This window comes from Plectrocnemia conspersa, unplaced genomic scaffold (assembly GCF_051122295.1).
Source record: "Plectrocnemia conspersa isolate PC_06_02 unplaced genomic scaffold, ASM5112229v1 ptg000011l, whole genome shotgun sequence".
Taxonomy (NCBI): domain Eukaryota; kingdom Metazoa; phylum Arthropoda; class Insecta; order Trichoptera; family Polycentropodidae; genus Plectrocnemia; species Plectrocnemia conspersa.
In genome coordinates, this window is record NW_028277175.1 from 11,082,280 (window position 1) to 11,107,589 (window position 25,310).

A 25,310-nucleotide genomic window follows, 5' to 3' on the forward strand; every position below is an offset into this window, starting at 1 on the left:
TCAGTAAATAATGAAATATTATACAAATAAAAGTATTATTATTTATGCTTATTTATATCAACTCTACATAGTATTAAATTCAACTAAATATAAATAAAGAATAATAACAAAATAGGCAATTCGTATAAATATTAAAATTTAGAAACTATAACAAATATATATTGTCTTTGACATAATATAAACATACTTTTAACTAGATAAAATTAACTAAATATCACCAAATTCGAGTATGAAATATACGGAAAAGGTTAAACTAAATAAAATATATAAATTATTTTTTGCATAATAATGTATTCAATTTTATTTGTATGTTAAGTACTTCTCTTTGATTTATAATTATTCGATGATCTTTATGAGGATCGTTAACCTCTAAAAGAGCAACTAAATAAAAATAAATTTAATTTGGAATGCAATACAAGAGAAGCATCACATAGTTCTATTAAACAAACAGTATTTGATTATATATATTAAGAAAGATGCATAAAGTTGCTACAATAAATAATCAGTACCACATTTGAAATTGAACAAGGCAATCAGTCAAAGAAGTATTTAGCATAATCTTTAAAGGATTTAAATTTGTTGTTAACAAGATTCAATTCCCAATCTACATCCAAAAGATCTACAAATTCAACTCGAATTCTGATAATAGTTCATTAAAATAAATTTGGTGAAAAATAGAACAGTCCATCTTAGACCAACAAAGTCATTAGACCTTGCTCCTGAATTTTATTTATGAAGATATTTTATGCCAAACAATAAAAATAAGATAAAAATATAAATATTATTGCAGCATAAACCTGAATCATATAATTAAACGGCATTGAATGACGTTTTGCTTAGTCCAGGGATCGCAATAATAAGGATGAATGATAAAAATATCTTATGCCCAAAATTAAATATGATGAACAATTACAAAATGTTTATATTTTTGTAGCAATACTCATGCATCATCTTTACATATTGAGTAAACCACATTTTTCATATACAAAGAGCCGCACTCAGGCTCAGCGACTAGAAAGTCTGTATCACTATTAAACAAATCGAAAAACATAAAAATATAAAAATATGTGATTATGTTTTAAATTAAAATTAATATTTAATAGTTTAACCAAAGCGTGCTTAACTAAATTTCAATAAAAAATAACGTTTTTAATCCAAATCATCAACCAACAGGTTGATTTATTAAATCTACTTCTTTCTCTTATTGTCATCTTTAAATATTCTGTCAAAATCACACATCAACAACTCAATCACTCTATTTTGTTGCAAGCATTCAAATGCCATGTTTTGCGAGGTCTCCGGTGGAGCACGAAGAAGCGTCGGTCCGAGGACTATTGCTACGTTTGCAATGTGCATGCGATTCTTCTCCTCCCTCGTGGTAACCCTAAAAACATTTATAAATAAGTTTAAAATATAATAAAGCATATTGTAATAAATAAAGCATTATTACCTCAACAGATGTTCTAACAAATATTTCAAAGTTTGCCTATTACATTCCGGAAGGTTATCTACAATCTCTCGAAATTCTTTAATTCGAGATTCATTTGCATTATTGGCTAGAAATGATACAATAAATTACACAAGGTAGATTATTAAATTAATTTATGATAATAAAGTTTCCAGGCTGACTTTTACAACTGTTTCAGTCAAGAAATTTTCGCACTTTATAATAAAATTAACTATAAACTTACAACTTGCATTGAGACATCTTTGAAATAATTTACAAGGAATCAACGGTTCCTTGAGTTCACGGAAGAACAACTTCAAAGTTCCTGTTAATACATGAACATCCGATTCTTTATCTAAAATATCTAAATTATTTGAATTAACCTGAAATATAAAAACAATATTAATAGGTCACACTACATTAATTTAACAACATATATACAACCGTAAGTCAAACTTAACCCTAAAATATTTTTATCTCTTTTCATTTTTTTGAATTATCATGTTGTAAGTTCACGTCATTTTGATTCAATTTCAGATTAAAGATGATTTTTGAGAAAATCTTATTCTCTCAAATTACCCCTAGGTCATCACCAATTCCTACTCACTCTCTTGGATTTCTGCTGGTCTTAGTAAACACAGGTTTAATGAAAACAGAACAATTCTTCATGAAAACCTATTACTTTCTACTACAAAAGTATCTGGCAAGTATCATCTTGCAAACACTGTGAAACTATAAAACACTGGATGATGCGGTGTGCCTTCAATTGCTTTAATGTCACTTTCTAACTTGGTCGAGAAGTCTGCTACAAAGTTCAGAGTTTTCCAACTTTATAGTCCATTTGTACACTTACTGGAGTGACATTTATGCATCACCACACTGATTTTTAACACTCAATGAATTTTAATAGTATCACTACTGATTGCCTCAACAATATTTTAATTTTTTATCACGCTTTTAAGGTTTTAATTTAACTCACGCTCATATTATATATGTAGATCTTACCTCCATTCTTATCTTCTGAACTTGACTTAAATTTCCACTGACTCTGTATATCCCGTCTGAATTCATATTCTCTTCACTCGCTTCTATCGCTTTTATACACCTAATAACAAACTCGGGGATTTGTGGGTTCGTTTCCGGGCAAACTTTATCTAACGTCCTACCGAAAACAGGTTCATCTGAATAATACAATAAATAATTAGTATAAAGAGTATAAATACATAAACATAAATAAAATTATTCATTAAAAGTGCATCTTGGGAGTCGTCGTTGCTATGTTAAACATTTATTTATATTACATGCCTTCATGTCAACATACACATTCAATGCTTAATTTTCAGTTCATAACATCTAAAGAAAATACCTTCGTATATTTTATTTTTGATGAGGGACTCCATGGTGGGTCGCCTTATAAAGAACTTCTTCAATTTGGATCTAACAGCGGCATGCTCGGGAAGATCGCATAAGTCTTCCACGCTACCTTCCATGACTGGAACATCGGCGAAGAGAGACAGATGCAAAAATTAATTATGTTAACACAGCGGCATTCGCATAAAATTAGTATTTTTTTAAATGATTTAATAGTGTGTTGTGTTTGTTTTTGATATATGAATGATATAAATAACCCGTTATTATAACAAACTTTAAATATTTATATACCCAATGAACTAAATCGGGGTTGAATAAGGTTATAAAGACACATTTTTAGTACAGTTAAAATATATATTTTATTGTGACAAAATATTCTCTATAATTTAATTCTTAAAATGTGTTTTTATATTTGTCCGATTGAATAAAAGCTGTAGCAATACGATTTTTTACTGAACGTTCTACTGACAATTTCTAGATTAATGCAATTTGCTTTTAAAAGAATATTCTATAGGTAAATATGATAATCACGACTTTAACAACCAGCAAAGATACATCAACCAATGTAAAAGTCAATGTAGCATATTAATTTTAATCAATTGAAAAAATATGATCTACTGTCAATTAATTGTAAAAGGATACGATATAACTTTGATGAAGCTATTATGAAAGCTTATTTATATAATACAACAACTTAAACGCTAAAAATTAAGTACAATTATATTTAAATATATTACACACTAACAATATTTAATATAAAGATTAATATTTTTTGAGCTGTTATTTTGTTCAAATCGACGTTTTAATAATCAAAGTCCGTTGAAGAATTCACAACCCAAACAATGACATATTCGTTCTCAATTTGTTAAGAGAAGACTTTTTCAGAAAAATGTTTTTTATTTCCCACTGTTAAAATCATTTAATTTTTATGATTTTAAAAAAATAATTACAATCTTGTGTACATAAATGTGTACTGAAGAAATAAAATACATGAAAAGGTGTATCATGTCTCATGCAACGTTATCATGCAAAATATTATATTGTATTGTGTATTAACGACATGCACTTATTAAATAATAAAGTATCAACATAGCAGTTGATTTATTATGTAGAAATATATAATAGGTTAATGATCCCAGCACCGTGCACGTTAAATGATTATGTGTATCGAAATATATTTTCTTACCTTTCGACGACGGTTTTATCCTCATCACATGTTTGTGAGTTGGCGACGGAGTACCGGCTGGTGCAATGGTAACGTTTGCGTTCTCAGGACATTTATAATCACTGGGCTGAAACATTACAAAGATTGCCTTTAATATTTTTATAAACGAAAAAACTTTTGCAATGATAGATTCAAAACCAAAAAATTGTTAGGTACAAATATTGCTACAAAAAAATAAGAATATCTGATATATTTTCTACTATAATATGTGGTTTAGATATACATATTTTCCTTACTATATCCCTACAACGGCGCCAGTCGACCACACGCTGGAGTATATAGTGTGCGACAGCAGGGGAGCCCTATGAGGTTAAGTCCCAAACATATGGGAGAGTGATCTCTCGGGCGACCGTCTGAGGTAGCGTCAAGACACTACCCATGACGAGCAAAGCATGGCCCCTTAGGGGTGACCGAGGGCCGAGGCTTCGACTGAAGCAGTATATACACCCTTCAGAAAATTGGGGGGTGGTGCTGTTACTGGGATGAAACACAAATGCATGCAATTGCAAAGCAGTGCAGGTCATCAATGAGCTCAGGAGAAATACTAATGAAACTTCAATAAAATATGTAGTACTATGGGGGGTGGAACCCGCTCATCCGGCCGTCAAAAGCTGGGTGCCCGCCCATTGGGTTAGACTCGTAGGACCCAAGTACTGTTAATTGCAATGGCGTACGCAATAGAAAAAGTAGCTGCATTTCTATATCCCTACAAATTAAAGCCTGCTAATATTGGGAGCTTAAGCAGTATTAGTAAGATATTTTTTTCAGCAAAACTATAAATACACAAGATGAAGTTATCCTCTTTTAAGATGAAGTTTTTATCAATTCTACAGCCACTGCGCCAATTTTTGGTGTTTCTTTCGAATCATACAATATTATATACATACAATTATACAATATACATATGATACAATTTGTTTTTGTAGAAACATTCATGCCTCAACCTTTAGATACTTACAATGACCATACTTTGCTTCTCTATATCCAAATAACCATAAATTGGTATCAAACATAACATTATTAAAATTTATTAATACAATTTTTACCAGTTTATTAATCGCTTTCACGATTGAATCGCACCAATGTTGGGCGGATCGAGGCTCTTCGTGATAAATGAGATGCTGGTTGAAGGACGTAGAAGTTATTATAAGAGCATTAGGTCGACTAGTTTGTTGAGCAGTTGTCGCTGTCACCAAAGCGCCGGCCAACGGTATGATCGCCTCAGGCGATACGTTATTTTTATCCTTATCTTTAGAATCTTTCTATAAAGCAATTAATATATTATGTATAATATTTATATTACATATATAAGAATAAAAATAACTTACGGTGCTATCAAACATTTTTTTATCCTTATAAAAAGCCAAAGACGTCTGTGTCATAACTGCGTATTCTTTCTGCCAATTTTTACGTACTTTTTTGCCGTTCTCAGTTAGTTTAGTTCGGTAAACATAACCTTCTATTTGAACATGCTGAAACATAGAAATAAAATATTTAGTAATTATAGAATTTACTTCTCATATATCCTATCAACAAATCTAGTTTTGATAGGATATGTGATTCATAAAAAAGATATGAAAATATTGTAAAATGGAGATGAGAAACCATTAATCTAATATATAAAATACATTAGAATTTGCCAAAAAGCTTCTGACATTGATTTAACAGTGGAAAATTATAGAAAAACTATTAAGATTAACAAATGAAGTACAAATATAAATCATGGATCTGAACAATTTTTGTTTCTTTCAAAAAAAAAAACACAAAAAATTAAGATCAATCACAAAAATCCTGTTAACAAGGAAAGCACTGCTATTAAAATATGCAAGAATGATCATTTATGATTAGAGCTCGTAGAGAACTAATAAAGAAGCGTACAAGGTAAAAACTTTGCCACCACGATAATGCACCGGCTCACACCACAGCACGCCAATGAAACTTTGAGTTTGAAACATCTACAAATCGTACAATATTTTGAATTCTTTGAATGTAAAATAAATACAATAATTCATTATCAATTAAGTTTTTTGTTCGTCTGTCCCAATAAAGTCTTACTAATTCAACACTCGATCGACGTGAAAGTTATACAGAATGTTCTGCTATGAACGATTTAGTATATATTCAGTTACTGGCTCTCTAAACATACACTCTTATAATTTTGTTTTCATATTAAAACTCATACAATAATATGTAATAAATAAAGGTCATAAAACAATAAATAAATTTATAGATATTTATTTATTTATTTTTATCAAATCTTCCGTTGTAACCTGACAGGCGTAAGAGCAATGCGTTACAACGGGATAAATCTGTACCAACTGAGTCAGTCAATCAGATATAATGAATACCTACCTACAAGTAAGTATTAACCATCAGACTGAAAAAGTCTAGGAACCGGTGACATCTACATTTTTTTTTAATAATTATAAATTATTATGTGTATAATTTATAACCAATAGATGTCACTGCAGCTGGGGCCGGTTTAATAAAATAATAAATGAAAATTCGCGTGTCGCTGCCGGGACTCAAAACCGCAACATCAGAGTTACTAGTCTGAGACACTACGGACTACACTATTCTGCCCTTAATTATAAAAAATAATATCAGTTGCAGCACGTTCATATAATTGAAATGAAAAGATAATGTACTAAAAAAAGCTACCAATTATATATTCAAGTTCTTAAAATGCCTAAATCCAAGTGGATTACACTGATGTATCAGTAACCTTATTATGCCACTGATGAATTCAGAATACACCGCAATTGGTTTTGCAGGCATTGCAAACATATTATTGAGATAATGATCCTAACATTGACACTGAAAACACTGATTCCTAGCGATTTGCCTTCTTACTACAAATGGCTTCAATTCTCAATTAGCCTTGTTTTTCTATCATAATAAATAATTTAATTTAATTTAATGAATCATGATAATTTTTCATTTCAATATCGCAAACGAAGCAGCATCCGAAACACTTTAATGAGCTGGCACATAAAAATAGTTGTCTAAGTGTTAAAGGATACGATACAATTGGATCAAATTGCGGACAAAGCATAGTACAAAAGCTTGTTAAATAAATATATGTTGTCTTACCATACTAGGATCATACAATTTAGGTAAAACCCTCTTGAGAGGCTGGTTCTTGTTGAGTTCTCCTTTCTTGTCAGCCGTTGTTATCATCGATTTGGATTTATTCGGTCTCAACCCATCTCCGTGCTTCCTCAGCTCAATTGGCGATGATTCCGGTGCTATTAGTTGATACGGTACTAGCCGGGCGGGTGTGTTTTCAATATTGACGACTAAAACCATCAATACAATGTAAAAAATCATATTATATAAAATCCGAATGATAACGAGCGAGTAACAGGAAACGTAAACCGCATTGCGTTAGCATCACATATACACACCGTATTTTGGCGGACTTCGCACAATTTTAGCACTGTCATTATTCTTATTGCCAAAACCTTCCTCAAACTTCTTTCTGGCGTCTTTGACTGAAGGCGACGTCGGTTCTTCGTTGAACTTCTCTTCATTCTGATATGCCTTGGGCTTGAACTGCTTGATTTTGGGAATGACAAATGGAGGATTTTGCTCTCGGGCATATTCGGCAGCCTCTTCTTTAGAAACCCACTGAAAACAAACAAATAAAATACTTAATTAACTGTGCTTCTTATCACAACAACAATCAGGATATTTGGAACGAAACTGTCACTAATCTTACGTCTTAAACTGTCAGTATCACTATCACTAACCTTTGACTGAGATAAATATAATCATTATGTGATAAATATTAAAAAAAATGTTTAAAAATATAAATAACTAGCAGATATACTCGGCAAGATTGTCCAAAAAACAGTTTTTAATAAATGTATAAATATTATATATTTAAAAACAGACACAATTAAATCAATATTGTATACATATTAGAGTATATATTAATAGCAGTTTTTTAATATGAATTAACAGCTTGATTGGTTTTATATGAAAGGTTCTTTCTTAGCTATAATTAAGTAAATATACTATTGTTTTTAAAAAATATCAATCAAATCAAAACAATATCCGCTGCTTCACGTTTATAATGCACCATCACACACACACACACAACATCCATCTTTTCTCCTATTCTCATTATTCGCTATACCTAATCTGAGAGGTTATTTTGTTGTTTCCTAAAGTGTAAAAACAGACATGGAAGCATAATTTAAATTCACTAGATCCTTTCATAGGTTTACAAAGACATATGAAACTGTTTAATATTTTTAATAGATTTAATCAAAAGATTTGCAGAACATCTCACAACATTTTTAATAGGATAGTAATTCAATATTGGAGTGCTATTTTTATATTGCAAATATATATGCGTCTCTACTATGTTTGCAATAAAAATGAAACCAGGACATTTTTCTGATCCTTATCGGTTAATCTGGGTTAGTGTGTCGCTTCTAAACACGACGACTGCGATTCATAACGTCCATGTCTATCTTAATATATTTTATTTGCGCGGCAATTGTTCTCTTCCATATTGACCCTGCTACGTTACAAATTACAGGATCAATTCATGCACTCCAATGTACAAATACGATTCATCATCACATACGTATGAGCGTGTTATGTATACAATTTTACAATAAAGTCTCCTCAACTGCAAGGCACGAGATGTGCATTAGCACGAACAAAGCAAACCATTGAATTCCTTATGTTACCAATCATTATGATCATTCAAAACCAAGACTTTCATTCATGGATTCGTACAGAGATCCTGTGCGGATATATAGATTATTTTTCATCGCTGTATATAAAACAGATAATGATGACACAATTGTGTCTTTTGAGGACGTGAGGAGTTTTAAAATGATTGATGTAATATATTGTCCAGTGACGCAATGAACTGTTATGTATGTATGAATAAATTTATACTAATTCATATTCACATTATCGCCTATATATTGTGATCGCTTAATTCTATACTTTATTCTATAAATTCAAAAGGGTATTTGTATGTTCATAATTTGTATATAACAAGTTTATTTCAAGCTCAATATATAATGTGCTTCTTTACATACCTCCAAAAATGTATAACAAATAAGGTTGGCGCCGTTGCAGTGGGAACGCTCGTTACCGAGCGTTCCCACTGCAACGGCGACGACACGATTGTATTATGTATTTTTGACTTCTGAGAAGTGATAATTGTTTTTTGCGCTCTTTTATTGGTTAAACTTCGGTTTAGATGTACTTTAATCGATTCTCATTTATTATAAGTCGTATTATTATCATAAAAAGCCAGATCTATATAACGGAGCGTTTCCACTTTGATGGTGACGGCACGATTTTATTGCTTTTGGCGTGGATTTTTGACTTCTGAGAAGGGATAAGTGTTTTTTTCGCTCTCCTATTAGTCATAATTCGGTTGAGATATGCTTCATTTGATTTTCAATTATTGTAAGTCATTTTATTGTTATAAAAAGTCTTAATATGAATGCTAGAATACCGAGCGTTTTCACTGCGACGACAACGACACGATTTTATTGCTTTTGGGGTGACCAGAAAAATACATGTCATTTGGCTTACCAACTTTTGTCCCTTTCCTTGGAAAAAAGTTGTAATGACGTCCCTGCTTTATTAGGGTGTACTCTCAGTCTTTTTGTGTAGTTTACGCACAGAATTTTTATTACAGTTTGAACACTTTCGCACTTGCGGTCGCTGGCAATGAACTCGTTTGGAAAATACCAAGAAGTAATAACTAATATACGGAATACTTTGTTTTAAAATTTTTTCATGTAACATGTTTTTTGTGGAACCTAGTGGTTCTGCGGAACACTACTTAATGACGTTTAGCTGTTTTTTTTTTGCTTTGTGAAAATAAATAAATTCTTATTTAATACATGTGTATACAAATAGTCAACATTTCTTAACATGTCTGTACAACTTTAAAGAAGTAATGCTTAACCGTTTAAGTGCCAAAGTAATTGAAAAGAAGTACATTAATATTAGCCATATAAGCGGTAATAATTTTAAACGTTTCTTCATAGATGATTCTATATACCTAAATAGTCTTGTAATATTATTTCGTAGCGTAAGTGAGTAAGGGTCCCATGTGTGGCTCTTAGTAATACGTACACCGAGAGACTGAGCCCCGTAAGTGACTCGTGGTATTAGAAAGGTTAATAATGCTCATCTCACGTTATTGTAGGATTTTTTAAAAAACATAGTAGTGTAGCATTTTTTAAGAAACATAGTATGGTGTTTACAAAATTTATAATGATGGAACGGTTGACATTTCAACGACGACATTTCAATAAATATTAATTGAAATTAAAAAATATATACTTTTTTTCTTAAATATAAATTCTAATGTAAATTAATAACGAGTAAAAAATATACACTGACTCAACGTACAACGTGATAATTACTCATAAATGCCTTACTATCTGTATCTATAACATATGTTGAATTCATAAAATTCACAAAACTGATAACGATAGTTTACTTCGCATGATAAAAACACGAACTTTTGCGTTAAAATTGAAATATTGTGAATCACTGTAGTATATTTAATCCTTTAATTTTGTGTTTAATATATTATAACACGCCAATGACCGAAAGGTTTTAAATGTATATAAAATTTTCGACAAGCACATACGCATAGATTCAACAGCGGAAAGCGATGACGCTCGTCTCTCAATTAAACAATTGTGTTCCTAATTAAGAATGACGACCTTAAAAAAACATTGAAAACTATATATGCGAGCTTTAATTGGTTCTGATTGGTCCCGCACAACAATTGCGGTTTCAGCGGTGCCATAACTTAAATTATAATAAAAACCTCGTCTTCTTCGTCGTCGTTCCAAAACGGATCCAACAGCACCGCCTTCCAGTGAAGAACGTCCGCAGTCAAATTCGGCTGCTTCAATCTTAGATCTTGTAAATTTTCGTAGATGGGACTTTCGGATACGTATTCCATAGAGCTGCTCGTCCTACCGTGATCCATCGGAGTACGCCAAGAATCACTATCACTCACAAAGTCTTCCTCCATGAACAGCGACGGAGTAGATCCGTTCTTGCCGTTAGCGTCGCTCATTTCCAAGAACTTCTTCCTGATCAATCCTTTCGGTTCAGTCCTGAGCGATCTTAGAGCTTCGACGTTTTCGTAAATCGCCTCGGCCTTTCCCGGTTTGAAAACGAAACTGTTGCTTATGTGTCCGGTGTTGGCCAACGATCTATGGCAGTCGTCTGATAGATCGCAATCGGATGTGCATTGGAGCATATCCCTCTTCCAAAACTGCACCATCTTGCTCCTCTCCTCCTCCAGATTCCGTCCATCATATGAGTACCTCTTGTCGCTCTCTACGCATGATTTGCCTTTAACGCAAGACACACCTTCACTTTCAGTCCTGCTTCCACTACTAGCGGTGCTATTAACGCGCGACTGCTCACTGCTCACTTTTCTGTTACTGATATCTAACGACGAGTCGGTGATATCTTGGGCGCTATCGAAATTAATCGTGTTTATCAAGCCGTAGTTTTCTTTAAGCCGTGCACTACTTGTACAATGCCATAAATTCTGATAATCTGAGTAATCGTTCGACGGCGAATTGTTTCCGCTGTCACTATCGTTCTTATAGATGAGAAGCTTATCCATCATCGATACTGGTCTAGTTTTTTGAGTCTCTAGATTACTACTATTTGAGCGATTCTTGCGTTTTGGCGGCACTGGTTTTCCGTTACCTTTATCGAATATTTGATCGATCTTTGATTCAGATTTGAGGAACACTTCGTCGGAGAGCATCGATATATTGCTATAACTAGGCACTTTTTTTAAATCTGACGATTTAGAATTTGAATCCGGTTCGATTATGAGAGGCACTTCTTGCAAGCAATCGTTGAACATGTGCATGATCTCGTGTTCTAATTCTATCGAAACCTTAGCGTTTGATCCTTGAGAGTGCTTCCTTTGATACGAATCCAGCTGATAGATCTCGTTGCCTAGAGTGCTCAATATATCATCGAACGCGTTCGAGAAGACGTCCTCGCTGCTCTGCCGCTTATTGCTCGGTTTAACTTCTATACTCTTCAGGTTTGGGTCGTATCTGATGCTGTGTTTCTGTCCGGTCCATTCCTCGTAATCGTGGACGGCATGTCGCAGGTCAGAGAGCCACGACTTGACGTCTGTCGTGATCAACTGACCGGAGTCGGAGTGGGTCAGCTTGGTCCTGAGTGCGTCCGGCAGCCAAGTGTCGTTCCACAACACTCCGCCTGCCATAATTTATGTACTAGATGGGTCAGTTTGAATGATACCAAATCGCCGGAGAGAGGAAGTCGACTGCGGTCGGCGTTCAACAATATTTCCCTTATCGATAAAAACGGCACCGACACACCAAACACCCTATTTGCTTTGCTGATGTTATTGCACTGAACATATTCCACTGAAAACTGTGACGTTCGAGTTTTATATTATGTTTATATACTTGTGAAAGTTGTTTCGTCTTTATACGTATGTAAAAAATATTGATAATAAAATATGAGTATGTCTACAATAAAAGGTCGATATCAGATAACAATTTCAATAAAAGATTTCAAGATAAGAAATATTTTATTTAACGCGAAATATATTTTTTATAAAAAAATATCTTTTATTTATAAATACTTATATATGTAAAGTACATATATTTTTATTTGTATCGTGTCTGGGATACCAAAGTTTATTAGTTATTATTAAATATTTAAAATTTCAGTCGATTATCATAGATAACGTTTACTTAAATTTTCTTAATTTCACGAAATAATATCGTGATTATTCAAATCATATTAGTACAAAAAAAAAATGGTACTAGTTGATTAGTGACATGCCAACGCTGGGCTTGAGCACGCATATAATGAAGCAATTTGGCGCTTGCGACGGGTCATTTGAATTAAAAAAATATCAAATGTTTTGCCTTTGTACATATGTTAAAATCTGTGTTGTTTTATTTCTAGCTAAAATAAATATTTACAATGAAACTAAATATTTTGAAATTCAATATAAATAAAATAAAAGTTGACGAAATGCATTGCTTTTGCTTGAAACTTGTTTATAATCACGGCGCTCACTAAGCAGAGCTACACTCAAATTTAAGAGTTGCGAAACAAGTAACATTTGTTAAAGTTAATTTATCAGTGATTTTCGATCTGTGGGTCGCATAAGATCAGAATTAAAATCATAAACTGCCAAAGGTATATTTTCTGTTCAAACCCAAACCTAACCTAAACGAATATAATGACGGTATAATTCAAATAGTAGATAGTTATTCATGGGGTGCTCACAATTTAGACTCGCTACCGCTCGTTTAAATTTTAAAACGTATTTATGTAGCAACTACATAAATATGTAGTGAGCGTCAGTCAGAACAGTGAACATGTTCGAACATGTTCTACCATACAAAACAGGTTCTTTCATGAATTGAGGCAGTTTGAGCACGTTAATTCCCAATGAAAATATAACTGCATATACATAAATAAATATTTTTAAAATAAATTTGACTGCCGATTACAGGAAAGAACCGAAAAATAGACTTTTAATTTAAGTTAAAATTTAATTATACTAAATTTTAATATCCATCGCTTTTCGTGGAAACATAGTCAATGCATTTCATCAACTAATCCTGAAAACCAGCATTTTTTAATTTTATTTATATTAACGATTTGAGTTGTGAGTTAATTTTACGTATTTTTACATTATTATTTTTTAGTATTTTATTTTGCATTCATAAATTATAGAAAACATAAGTGATTTTCAATGTTTAATTTTCGTACTCTTTAATTTACTGGTATTATTTTCTATAGAAACCAATTGATCAAATTAAAAAAATATTAAATAATTATAATGTATTTTTTTTATTATTTCTTCAGTTATATATGTAAATGTATAACTATCTGGGGTACCTCAAAACAGTGAAAGATCGACCGCCGTACATGTACGACGATACTTCTCAAAGGGTTAAGTTAGTAAATATCCAGTTTCTTTGTAAATATTTATTTAAACCATAAATAAAACAAATTTTATTTCTTTAATTTTGATATTATATGACCCACAGATTGAAAATTACTGATAAAATAATTTAGCATATGTACCGATACAATTCAAAACATTTGATAAATTTCTGTAAAAATATTTTTTATATTTTTCTACATATTTCACGAGGCGAACAAAAACACGTTACTCTAATGCTTCAGTGTACGTGTGCAAACGCGGCGTTGGCCTGTCACTAATCCACCAATAGCAAAATCTCTAATAATGAACTACTTTGTAAAACGATGTCATAATTGTGTGAATCTCTGATCATGTGATGATACTGAGCAGCGAGATTGTAGATCAATTGCTTGATACATTTTAACTGGCTGAGTTAGTGAAATTATATTTATACTCTCGAAACACATTTTACAAAAACTGAGATAATAGTAATAACGCAAATAAATAACATCAAATTTCTGCTATTAATAATTCATGTGTTGTATAAAATAATTTAAATATAATATATATTTTTAATGTATCACAAATTATCATTATCAAAAAGTTGATAATGAACCAAAATTGTTCAAAGGCAACTGTTGAATAATTACAAAAGTTTACATAGCAAAAAATAAAAATTAATTCTTTACAAAAGAGTTATTTTTAAAACACAAATATGCGTTTTTAATATTGCATTATTAAAAACTGAATAAATTAAATATACAGCATAAATTGTTGAACAAATTTGAACTTTAACTTAACAACGACTTTAATCTTATGTGTACGATAAAGTCGTATACTTTCCTCTCCAATTTTACCCCAGATTATATTTAAGGCCATGGCACTATTTGAGTACGACTTCTGTTTTTAAATTATCGAATAGTAATGAATGATCAAAATGAAAATGGTTAAGTGACAAGAAAAAATAATGTAAGTATGTTTCATTACAGAGAGATACATTTCATCAAAATTATTGTACAATAAATCAATATTCTCTTATTTTTACTTCTCGAATTTTATTATATTTTATGAAATATCTTATCAATGCACTACACAATACACAAGTTGAATTTTTAATGTTTAAATTGACCCGGCTTATTTTTATGGCAGACCTATATTTTATGCACAATTTTCAAGTTGTCTTATATTTGAAGCCCGACTAATTTTTTTGAGAAAATATAATATAGATTTAATTTTTAGAGAGGCGCAAAAGAAGAAGACTAATAAATAATCAATATTAACAGAACAATAAATATTACAAAAATTAATTTCATGCTTAAGAGCATAAAATTGGATCAATGGCTATTGAAATATTAATTATTATATCATATGGGATAATATAATTAAAATGGCTATTGAAATCTGGTTCTACAGAAGAACTAATAAGGTAGAAAAGATACGAAATGAAGACATACTCAGAGGAATAATGAATTAGCATTTATTAAACGGGTAAGAACATACTTTTAACATCTTAATAGAAAATAACTATAATATCAAAGTCATATTGCAAGAGAAAATATAAGAAAAGCGAAGTACAGGAAGAGAAAATAATATTGCTTAGAAATCTTAAGAGTAGTTTTTAGGAAGTCATTTTAAGAGCAGTCACTAGCAAAGACCATCTATGATTGTCAATATCCACCGTGGAAAAAAAAAGAAAACTTAGAAATTTCTTAAATTGTAAAATATATTTATAATAATTTTCTGTAATAAAAAAATAGATTAAATATATTGTAATATAATTATAACACAAACACTTATTAGGGTTACTTTTAAGTGCATCATTTATTTTGTAAATTTATTAACTAGATCATAGTAATCTCATTTATCGATTATAGTAACAAATACTCAAATATTCTGGCTACTTTAAATGTATAATATTAATAATAATATACCACATTTATTAGGACTCATTTTAAGTGTGTCTTTTGTATTTTATAAATTTAGTTTAATTGTTTTACTCCCTAATTCTACATAAAATTTATATTAAAATAATTTATTTATAAATCAGATATTGGGTCTAGTAGTGAAAGAGTACAAAAAATATTCAATAATTAATATACAAAAAATAATTAGACTATTTTTTAGGTTTTTTATAATTACATTCATCAATTTAAGATTTTATTTCTAAACATAGTTACGCTTACACAATATTATATAAGCTTCTGCACATAGCTCATAATAAGAAATAGCTCTAATACATAAAATATAATAATCAGATCAAACGAACTGAATTGATTGAAGAGTTTACGAACCACAACTAATTTGATTGATTTATCACAGAGTTTTGCTAGACAATCGTTGAACTCAATTAAAATCAAAGTCAGGAAACAACTAATATAAATATTATATGTTTACCGATTAAAGGTCTTTAGACCGAAACAATTAACCTGAAAATAAACTATCATAAGCAATCATTTGATTTGAAGTAATCGAGTTAGACTGGTAATCATAATAAAAACGACTGTACTGCTAGTAATTCTCCGATTGCAAAACTTAATGATACATTCAATACCTCAAAGCATTCCATAGAAACGATCAATTAATGAGTTTTAAATTAATTTACAATAAAGAATAAGTCGCCAATTCGTGTGACAATAGTTTAGTCACGCCGTTTGAGTTATTAAATATGCATTGGCGCGATTTTATCGATAATATAAATCCGACGTACGACAAACGCTCATTTTCGGATTGAATTGTGTGGCTTTGCCGATATGGCGATCGAAAATGAGCTCGGAATAGCAATCACTGGGATGTGTCCACTTCTCGGGAATACTGGGCTCTGACTCAGCCATTAAAATCCATTAACATGTGGCTGCATTCTTCAGTCATATCAAAGAGCAACGTTCAAATGTCGCATACATCACATCACATCTCCATCTCTTCAGCTTCTATAATACGACCATAAACATCAGACACATTCTCTTTCACTTTGCAATTTTACGCACACAATTTATCCCCTCGCCGCATTTAATGAGATGGATCAATTAACGATGACACACAATCATGACATTTACAATTAGAACGTTAAAGTCAAGTCGTATCTATTATATATTATATTTTATTTATTTGTAATAATCGAATTATCTGATCTTTAACTTCATTTAAAATAAATTTATGATGCGTACATATAGGACATTTGAGTATATGATGCGTAAGAATCAAGTGGCGTTGCAAATTAACGTGTGTGTGAATTAAACACTATTAAATTCAATAACACGTGTAAGATTGTATATTCATGATAATTTATTAAGCCCAAATGCATATTTAATAACATTTTTTATGAAATAGTATAATAATAATATGTGTATATTATACATGTATGTAAATTAGATTTACTGTAATGCCATCATAAGTTTACTTGATTATTTTCAGTTAGTCATTTATTTGAATATGCAAAAACCTAAGTTTTTGACATACGTTTCTTTGATAGTAAACTATATACCTTATAATAAAATTAATGTTACTGAATATGTCTTAGGTTGACAAATATAGAACACAATCCAAATATATGTAGCTAGGGCGGCCGCCTAGGAAAACAATGATTCCGGACATCATGACAAAAATGGCTTTAAAAATATAACTTTAAATTGATAGTATTAAATGTTACATATTTTTACTATATATCTGTTTCGACTCTGGTCAAATATTAATATGTACGAGTTAACCCTTATCTATGCTACAAATAAATATAAAAATTAGCCACCATTACGATATATTTTATGCGAAATATTTTAATTAGGCATCAAATATTATTTTAAAAAATCAACCCATAATATTTATCTGATAATTACTCGTGTTTTTTTTTGCTGCTCAGTGTTGCCATATAGTGAATTTCCAGTCCAGGTAAAAAAAAATTTCAGTCCAGATCAAAAGCAATAAAATCGTGCCATAACGGTGAAACGCTCGATTAAGCGTTTATATTAAGACTTTTTACAACAATACTGTGAGTGATAATCGAATAAAGTACATCTAAACCAAATTTTGACAAATAAGAGAACGCAAAAAACAATTATCCTATCTCAGAAGACAAAAATCCACGTCAAAAGCATTACTATCGTGCCGTCGCCGTCACAGTGGAAACGCTCGGTTATCTAGTGTTCATATTTACTTTTTATACTAATAATACGATTCATAATAAGTAAATAACGCATATTTAAACCAAATTTTGACCAATAGGAGAACGCAAAAAACAATTATCCTTTCTCAGAAGACAAAAATCCACGTCAAAAGCAATAAAATCGTGCCGTCGCCATCACAGTGGAAACGCTCGGTTGTCTAGTGTTCATATTTACTTTTTATACTAATAATAAGTAAATAACGCATATTTAAGCCAAATTTTGACCAATAGGAGAACGCAAAAAACAATAATCCTTTCTCAGAAGACAAAAATCCACGTCAAAAGCAATAAAATCGTGCCGTCGCCAGCACAGTGGAAACGCTCGGTTATCTAGTGTTCATATTTACTTTTTATACTAATAATACGACTCATTATAAGTAAATAACGCATATCTAAACCAAATTTTGACCAATAAGAGAACGCAAAAAACAATTATCATTTCTCAGAAGACAAAAATCCACGTCAAAAGCAATAAAATCGTGCCGTGGCCGTCACAGTGAAAACGCTCGGTTATCTAGTGTTCATATTTACTTTTTATACTAATAATACGACTCATAATAAGTAAATAACGCATATTTAAACCAAATTATGACCAATAAGAGAACGAAAAAAACAATTATCCTTTCTCAGTAGACAAAAATTCACGTCAAAAGCAATAAAATCGGGCCGTCGCCGTCACAGTGGAAACGCTCGGTTATCTAGTGTTCATATTTACTTTTTATAATAATAATACGACTCATAATAAGTAAATAAGGCATATCTAAACCGAATTTTGACCAATAGGAGAGCGCAAAAAACAATTATCTCTTCTCATAAGTTAAACTATATTTTCGCTGGTAGAAATATATATCTACTGGTGAAAATGTACTTGGACTTTACTAGTGAAAATATAACTTCACCAAAAAATATACATTCACTGTAACATATGTATATAATATATATAATATTACTACATATAGAAAAGATGAAATCATATCATTTTTCCAGCAGCTGCCAGATAATTTATATTTTTACTGGTGAAAATGTATTCCGATATGATTTTACTGAAATGACATATTTTAAAAAATATTTTCGGGATAGATTCGAGACTGTTTTTTCTAGATTTTCCCTAATGAATAAGCACATGAAACTGAATATATTTATTTTGCTGCATTAAATCTAGTTGTCATATTACTGATAATACAATCTATAAAAACATTAAATTTCTATAATTCAGCTGGTGCTGTTGTTGATTTTTCGTTATTTTTTTTCTTCTTCCTTAGGTATTCGATCTGAATTTTCAGATCGAATACCTAAATTTACTGATATTTTTCGAACGTTCAAAAAGCAATAAAGGCAACGATAATTTGCAAACAAACAGAGCCGCATCAAAAAATAATAATTTTAATGTCCCTTTGAATAATAATGTTTATTGTGAAAGTACTACCTAGAAAGTGGGTGCTTTTGAAGGCAATGTTCCACTCATTTTATTTATTGTATGTATAAAAAGGACTGAATGAAATCAGTCCAAACATCTGTAGCTTAGTTCAAATTCATTATTTGAGGTCGATTTTTACTTTTTTTTATAAATATATTCTTGCTATGATTTTTTCCAGAGTCGGACCCCTCAAGGAGAACGGGCTCCGAGAATTTGTCTCCTCTCGACAGGCCTGGGTGTAACGATCATTAAACTTAGCATTAGAGCATAAAATGATATAAAATAGTTTATAACGTAATATTTCGCATAGTTAAATTGCTAATAAAAAGGCTCACTTCTTAACCATAGCGTAATCACACCGTTACGAAAGACTATGAATCGCAACACAACATCATTACAAAAACTATGACAAATATAGTCAAACGCTTTCCTGTCAGAATCGTCGATAAAAATTCGCCAAAGCGGAAACACCAATTTCATCGTGTGCATGATAAAATAAATCCAAATATAACAACACCAAATGATATTGTTGACAGAGCTCCCATGAGATCATACATGTAATCTACACCAAACTTAAAAAAAGTATTTCAACATGTTTTAAGTGCTATAAATTTTGCTTAAATATAACAATGACTTAATTGTATGCGGTTTTTAATACGCGATCAAAACATTAAATTAAAAAAATATCGCTCCTAACCCACATCCTTCCTGTTTCAATGCAAAGACGCACAATATATCCAATTATGATAGCAATAATTATAATTTCTACATTGGCTAATGTTGAACCTTGAATTGAAAAACCGAAAATCATATGTATTATATTATATTAAGCGACCTTATGTTTGCAATGTGTTATATTATTGTTTATGTTATATATAATAGTAAATAGTCACCCCAAGTAAGGGGTGATTCTTTATTACTTTAATGGCACAGTGCCCTTAGACAAACAACAGCTGTTTGCGAGGGTGGCTTCGATGAATCAGATCAACAATGAAATTGTTTATATCAATATCGATTTGTAAACAAGAGGAAATAATAAATCAAGAGTAAGATACAATATGGCAACAAGAGGCGTGATACTTTGATTGGTCGATTACGCACGAAACTGACATTGAATATGTTTACTGTCAATTATCATTTTCGCGTTGCTTATTATATTTCAATGGTGACAAATAAAAATCTGATATGTCAAAAACTGATACAATCTGATATCAGTCGTATTATTCGTATCAGTGAGATTAATAATGATTAATTAGTTTAAAATGTAATTGTAGTTTGTCTTATGTTAATTAACTTTTTAAGCAGTTCAATATTTTAATATCCCCAAAGCAATAACATTGAACTGATATTTTTGTCAAAAATCATTTATAGGTTTATTTTGCTCTTACATTGCTCATAACATCAGTGAGTCAAATATAAATGATTGTCTTCTTAAATCGAAAATTACCCTTTGATGAGAAAATCTCGAAAGAATTAGCTAAGAAATTAATTTATAAACAATAAACTTTACTAACCGAAAAAATACTAATTAATTGTATAATTGTAAATTTAAAATATTCATAGAAAATAGAAAACGGAAGAGATCAACTGATACTTTTGTTAAATACTACCATCTGATATTTTTGCAAAATTATAATGTAGCAATTTTTATGTTGTGATAAAAGGGAATATTTTTTTCAAGCTACCAAAATAACAATAAATGTATATACTGCCATCTCTTGATAAAAATTAAAATTCATATTACAGTCGCACAATATTTATACAAACTTATGTTACATCATGTTTTAAGCCTCATAAATATCACGCGAAAATGCGTTAACGGACCGTAACGTATTTTTTTTAATACATATAAGCTTTTTTTTATAGCTCATTATAAGCTAAATTTGAATTAATCATCACGATACTTATCTGTGAAATTTAGAAAATCTAATCGATCGGAATTGAAACACTATGTACAATATGGGATTCGAACCCATGTCTTTTATGTCAATAGTCAGCGACTTACACCTCACGTCGTGCTGACTTATGAACGAAAAATTAAAATAACTTAACTGTACATTATTACATGCTTAATATATAAACGTCGAAATCTAAATCGATGTATGCTAATAAAAAAGTCGAAATATTTTTTTTTATATAAATACATAGATTATCAAAAATTAATTATAGGTATTTAAATGCTTTGATAAAGATTAACTAAAAATAATTTTAAATATAATTATCAATAACTTAAGCATTTAGGAAATTAATTATCCACAAAATAAATTATGTAATTTATACAATAATATTAAATAATAGCGAAATTTTACTATTTAATTTATACATATTTAAACTCTTAACAAATATATTTTTCTAATGAAATTTTAGAAACCATTGAACTTATTTTGACACAAAATAAAAAATAGCTTTTTTAATAATGTAAGTTGAAAAAATGATTTCATAAGTAAAATTAAATTACTAATATTTGGTGGTAAATTCTATAATAGCCTAACTTTTACTAGTACAGATTTATTTAATATATATAGATACAATTTTATATTTACAACTGTTTTTTTTTATATTAAAAGAATATCTAATAACTATTTAATTTCTCAATAATATATAATTATACTTTACCTAATTTAAAATTATGGATATAAAATACACGATAATATGATAATGCAATAATTCTAATTTTGATCCTTCGACAACATTAAATTTTAATACGAAACAACTTTCATAAGTAGACTTAGATAGCTTTATGCTATACGTATTATGTTTAAAAATAACCTTTTATCAACAACAACAACAACATAAACAAATATATAAAAACTTTTCGTCCGCGTATTTACGAATAGGTTATAAGTCGCGCGCGTTTCGTTCCCGACTGGCCAAGATTACGCGGGCATCTGTTTTCGTGGACGCAATTACTGACACACAAGACTATGTAAAGGCCCCCACACACTATATGAAACGCATACGAATTAAACTAATAAATAAGTACAAAGTCAAACCTTCGAGTCATCGATTCCGTAATAGCATCCGTAGCATTCTTCCTTCACAATGCTCTCCGCCGCCGATAATGTGTATCTGTTCAATCGACTCATTTTGCATTTTTTTTACACTCTTTCACTGTTTATTTAATGATGTCAAGAATTAAAGATACGTTCCAAAATTACTTTAACCCTTTGGACGCGGAAATTTTATTTTTTTTACGCAAAAATCAGCAAAGAAAATACTTTTTTTTGTGAATAAACATAAAATATCATTTTAAATAAATAAAAATGATAACATTTAAATACAGTATCAAGGTAAAATTTACATTTATTAAAAAAAAAAACAATTTTATATTTATTTTTGATTAACGCGTCCAAGGGTTAAAAACAATACTAAACAAAATCATTATTAGACCTCAAATCCTTTATCGAAAAAAAACGTATTATATATTTGTATAATAATATTGCATCTTTAATTAAGATGTTAGTAAAAATGGAATACTGCCTAATATTGAAGGATGCAAAAAATAAAGGAAATAACCATATTGATCTAATTTAATTCAATAAATAATATCAATGATTGTCCAGCGCTGAAAATGAAAGAACAATCAAAAACAATGCGCGCATTGTGTGTCGAAAAGTAAACCAATAACGAGAATTTTAATATTGCGAATATCTAATTTAGTTAGTCTTTAGTATTTAAAAATAATAAAAATTTTAGATGTAACAAGGCATATATTAGATTATAATATATTCCAAATATTTACATAGGCTGATAACCAGAAAACGAGAACAGACACATACTACAAATCTTGGATGGATTAAAAAAGTAAAAGCATCTAAAACAAAATACATTATCACATTATCAGCTCGCGTACAATGGAACCATCAAGTAATTTAACCCTTTGTAGTCCAAAGTTTTGCCCAAAGTCCAAGCCATTTTGAATGAATATATTTAATTAAATAATTTAATGGTCATTAAATATAAAAAAAAACTATTTCTTCTATATTTATTTATTTATAATTGAAATATATTTTTTTATTGAAATTTAATTTAATTGCTATTGATTTAATAAATATACTAATATTAATCGTATTACATTAAAAATATTTTATTTGTAAGAATTGCTTTATTAATATATGATATAATAAATGATATATTTAAAATACGTTTTATTTATTTAATTTATATTATTATTAATTTAAGATATAATTTCAATTAACTTATAAAAAAAAGTTCAGATGTTATGGACATAGGAGCTACCAGTAAAAAACAAATGTCTAATACGTGTGAACAAAGATCTCCAAATGGTTAATGGTGAACGCGATGCGTATACAGGAGTAGAGATTAAAAAACGTATATTAGGGAAATACAGAAATATAATTAGCAAGTACTCAAAAATACCTATGCATAAAACCATCATACGGTCAGTCATGAGTCTGTCCCAAAAAATACGTTTCTTTTAACAGAGTCACTTTGAAGTCTATCCATTTCGTCATTATTCATAAGTGAAAAATAGATGACAACTTATGGTGTGTGGCCCCACCAATTTGTTCTAAAGTACAAGATGCGGATATATAGAGAAATACATATATTTAGAGAAATAAGAAATATTATATATACATATATTTTTTATATTGAAACAGTGAATGTTATAAGCTAAAATATCAATAATTTATCAAACGTTATCATTTTCGTATGTATGAAGCCGTCCGTGCGCTGCGATTGTCGGAGTAACAAAGAAGCAATTGGAACATATATGACAACTCTGCTCGGCGATGTGAAATATGAGATAAGCCTCAAAGTGACTCTGTTAAATGAAACGAAGTATAGTCTTTCGAACGGATATTTGAACCAATCAAAAACGTGCATGGAACTTATAGGATCAGAATGATAACAATCACAAGCTGAGTAAGCATGAAAAAAAAGACCAGATTTTATAAATCACAAAGACTAAAGTGAGCAGGGCATGTAAAAGAATCCAAGCATTAACCCTAAAACATTAAAAAAATGGAATCCAAAGAAAAAACTGTCTTGGGGATAAGCCAAAAAAATGGAACGATTGCTTTAGCAATGATCTGGATAAATTTAAGATACCATAGCACTTGACCGTGGCGTCTAGAAAAATACTGCGAGTAGGGTTTGCAACTTTCAGTACTACCGGTATTACAAAATTAAATACCGGTAGTACCGAAAATATTTTTATTAATTTAGTAGGTACATATTATTTATTGAAAACGATATCTCAGTGGCTTAGAACTACAAAAACGACGATGCATTTAGTAGCTTTATTGGGTTAGGATAGCAAAGTAGAATAACATTATCCCTTTTACTCCACCCTACTTATGCAAAAAAATTTCACCGTCCGATATTTTAGCGAAAATTTGATATTTCAACATAAATATTCAACATAAAAGGAATACATTCATGCAAATCTAACGGTACCTAGAGATTTCTAGTTTTTCTGTTATGGTAACAGAGAAATATCTGCGTCCTTTTTTATGATAAGGATGGCTGGCGAAGACAAAAGCAGGTATTGCATACACGACATTCTTTCTATAATTTGTACATTTTTATCTCCATTTAGATGTCTAAATGGAGATAAAAATGAAGACAGAAATATCACAATCATTAATCTTTTAAATATGTCGCATTTTGAACAAACAGATTTATAATTTTTTACACACTCTTTTCTCATAAGGTTCTCAGTCATCCAGAAGCTATCGATCAAAGACGATATTTTGTCAAAAATGATGTTGTGTTTGATATTAT

The 25,310-nt window shown here is 30.2% G+C and overlaps 1 protein-coding gene across 12 annotated transcripts in view; it reads right to left on the reverse strand.

Moving 5' to 3' along the window:
• Nucleotides 1–274: 274 nt before the first annotated feature.
• The window catches only part of LOC148229504 (rho GTPase-activating protein 15-like), a 47,263-nt gene continuing 22,227 nt past the window's right edge, over nucleotides 275–25,310 (reverse strand). The window contains exons 1-12 of one of the 12 annotated variants that reach the window (XM_088198316.1): nucleotides 22,332–22,459; nucleotides 10,867–12,473; nucleotides 7,451–7,673; nucleotides 7,137–7,342; nucleotides 5,372–5,515; nucleotides 5,090–5,305; nucleotides 4,005–4,110; nucleotides 2,814–2,939; nucleotides 2,453–2,628; nucleotides 1,692–1,830; nucleotides 1,451–1,556; nucleotides 275–1,384 (exon numbers count right to left, since the gene is read on the reverse strand). In XM_088198316.1, the coding sequence (XP_088054442.1) occupies nucleotides 1,189–1,384; nucleotides 1,451–1,556; nucleotides 1,692–1,830; nucleotides 2,453–2,628; nucleotides 2,814–2,939; nucleotides 4,005–4,110; nucleotides 5,090–5,305; nucleotides 5,372–5,515; nucleotides 7,137–7,342; nucleotides 7,451–7,673; nucleotides 10,867–12,303 (3,075 nt within the window). In that variant the 5' untranslated portion in view covers nucleotides 12,304–12,473; nucleotides 22,332–22,459 and the 3' untranslated portion in view covers nucleotides 275–1,188. Of the gene's footprint in view, nucleotides 1,385–1,450; nucleotides 1,557–1,691; nucleotides 1,831–2,452; nucleotides 2,629–2,813; nucleotides 2,940–4,004; nucleotides 4,111–5,089; nucleotides 5,306–5,371; nucleotides 5,516–7,136; nucleotides 7,343–7,450; nucleotides 7,674–10,866; nucleotides 12,572–22,178; nucleotides 22,460–22,555; nucleotides 22,728–25,310 lie in introns of those variants that run through there. The other 11 variants (XM_088198319.1, XM_088198320.1, XM_088198317.1 and 8 more) reach the window with 11 other exon arrangements.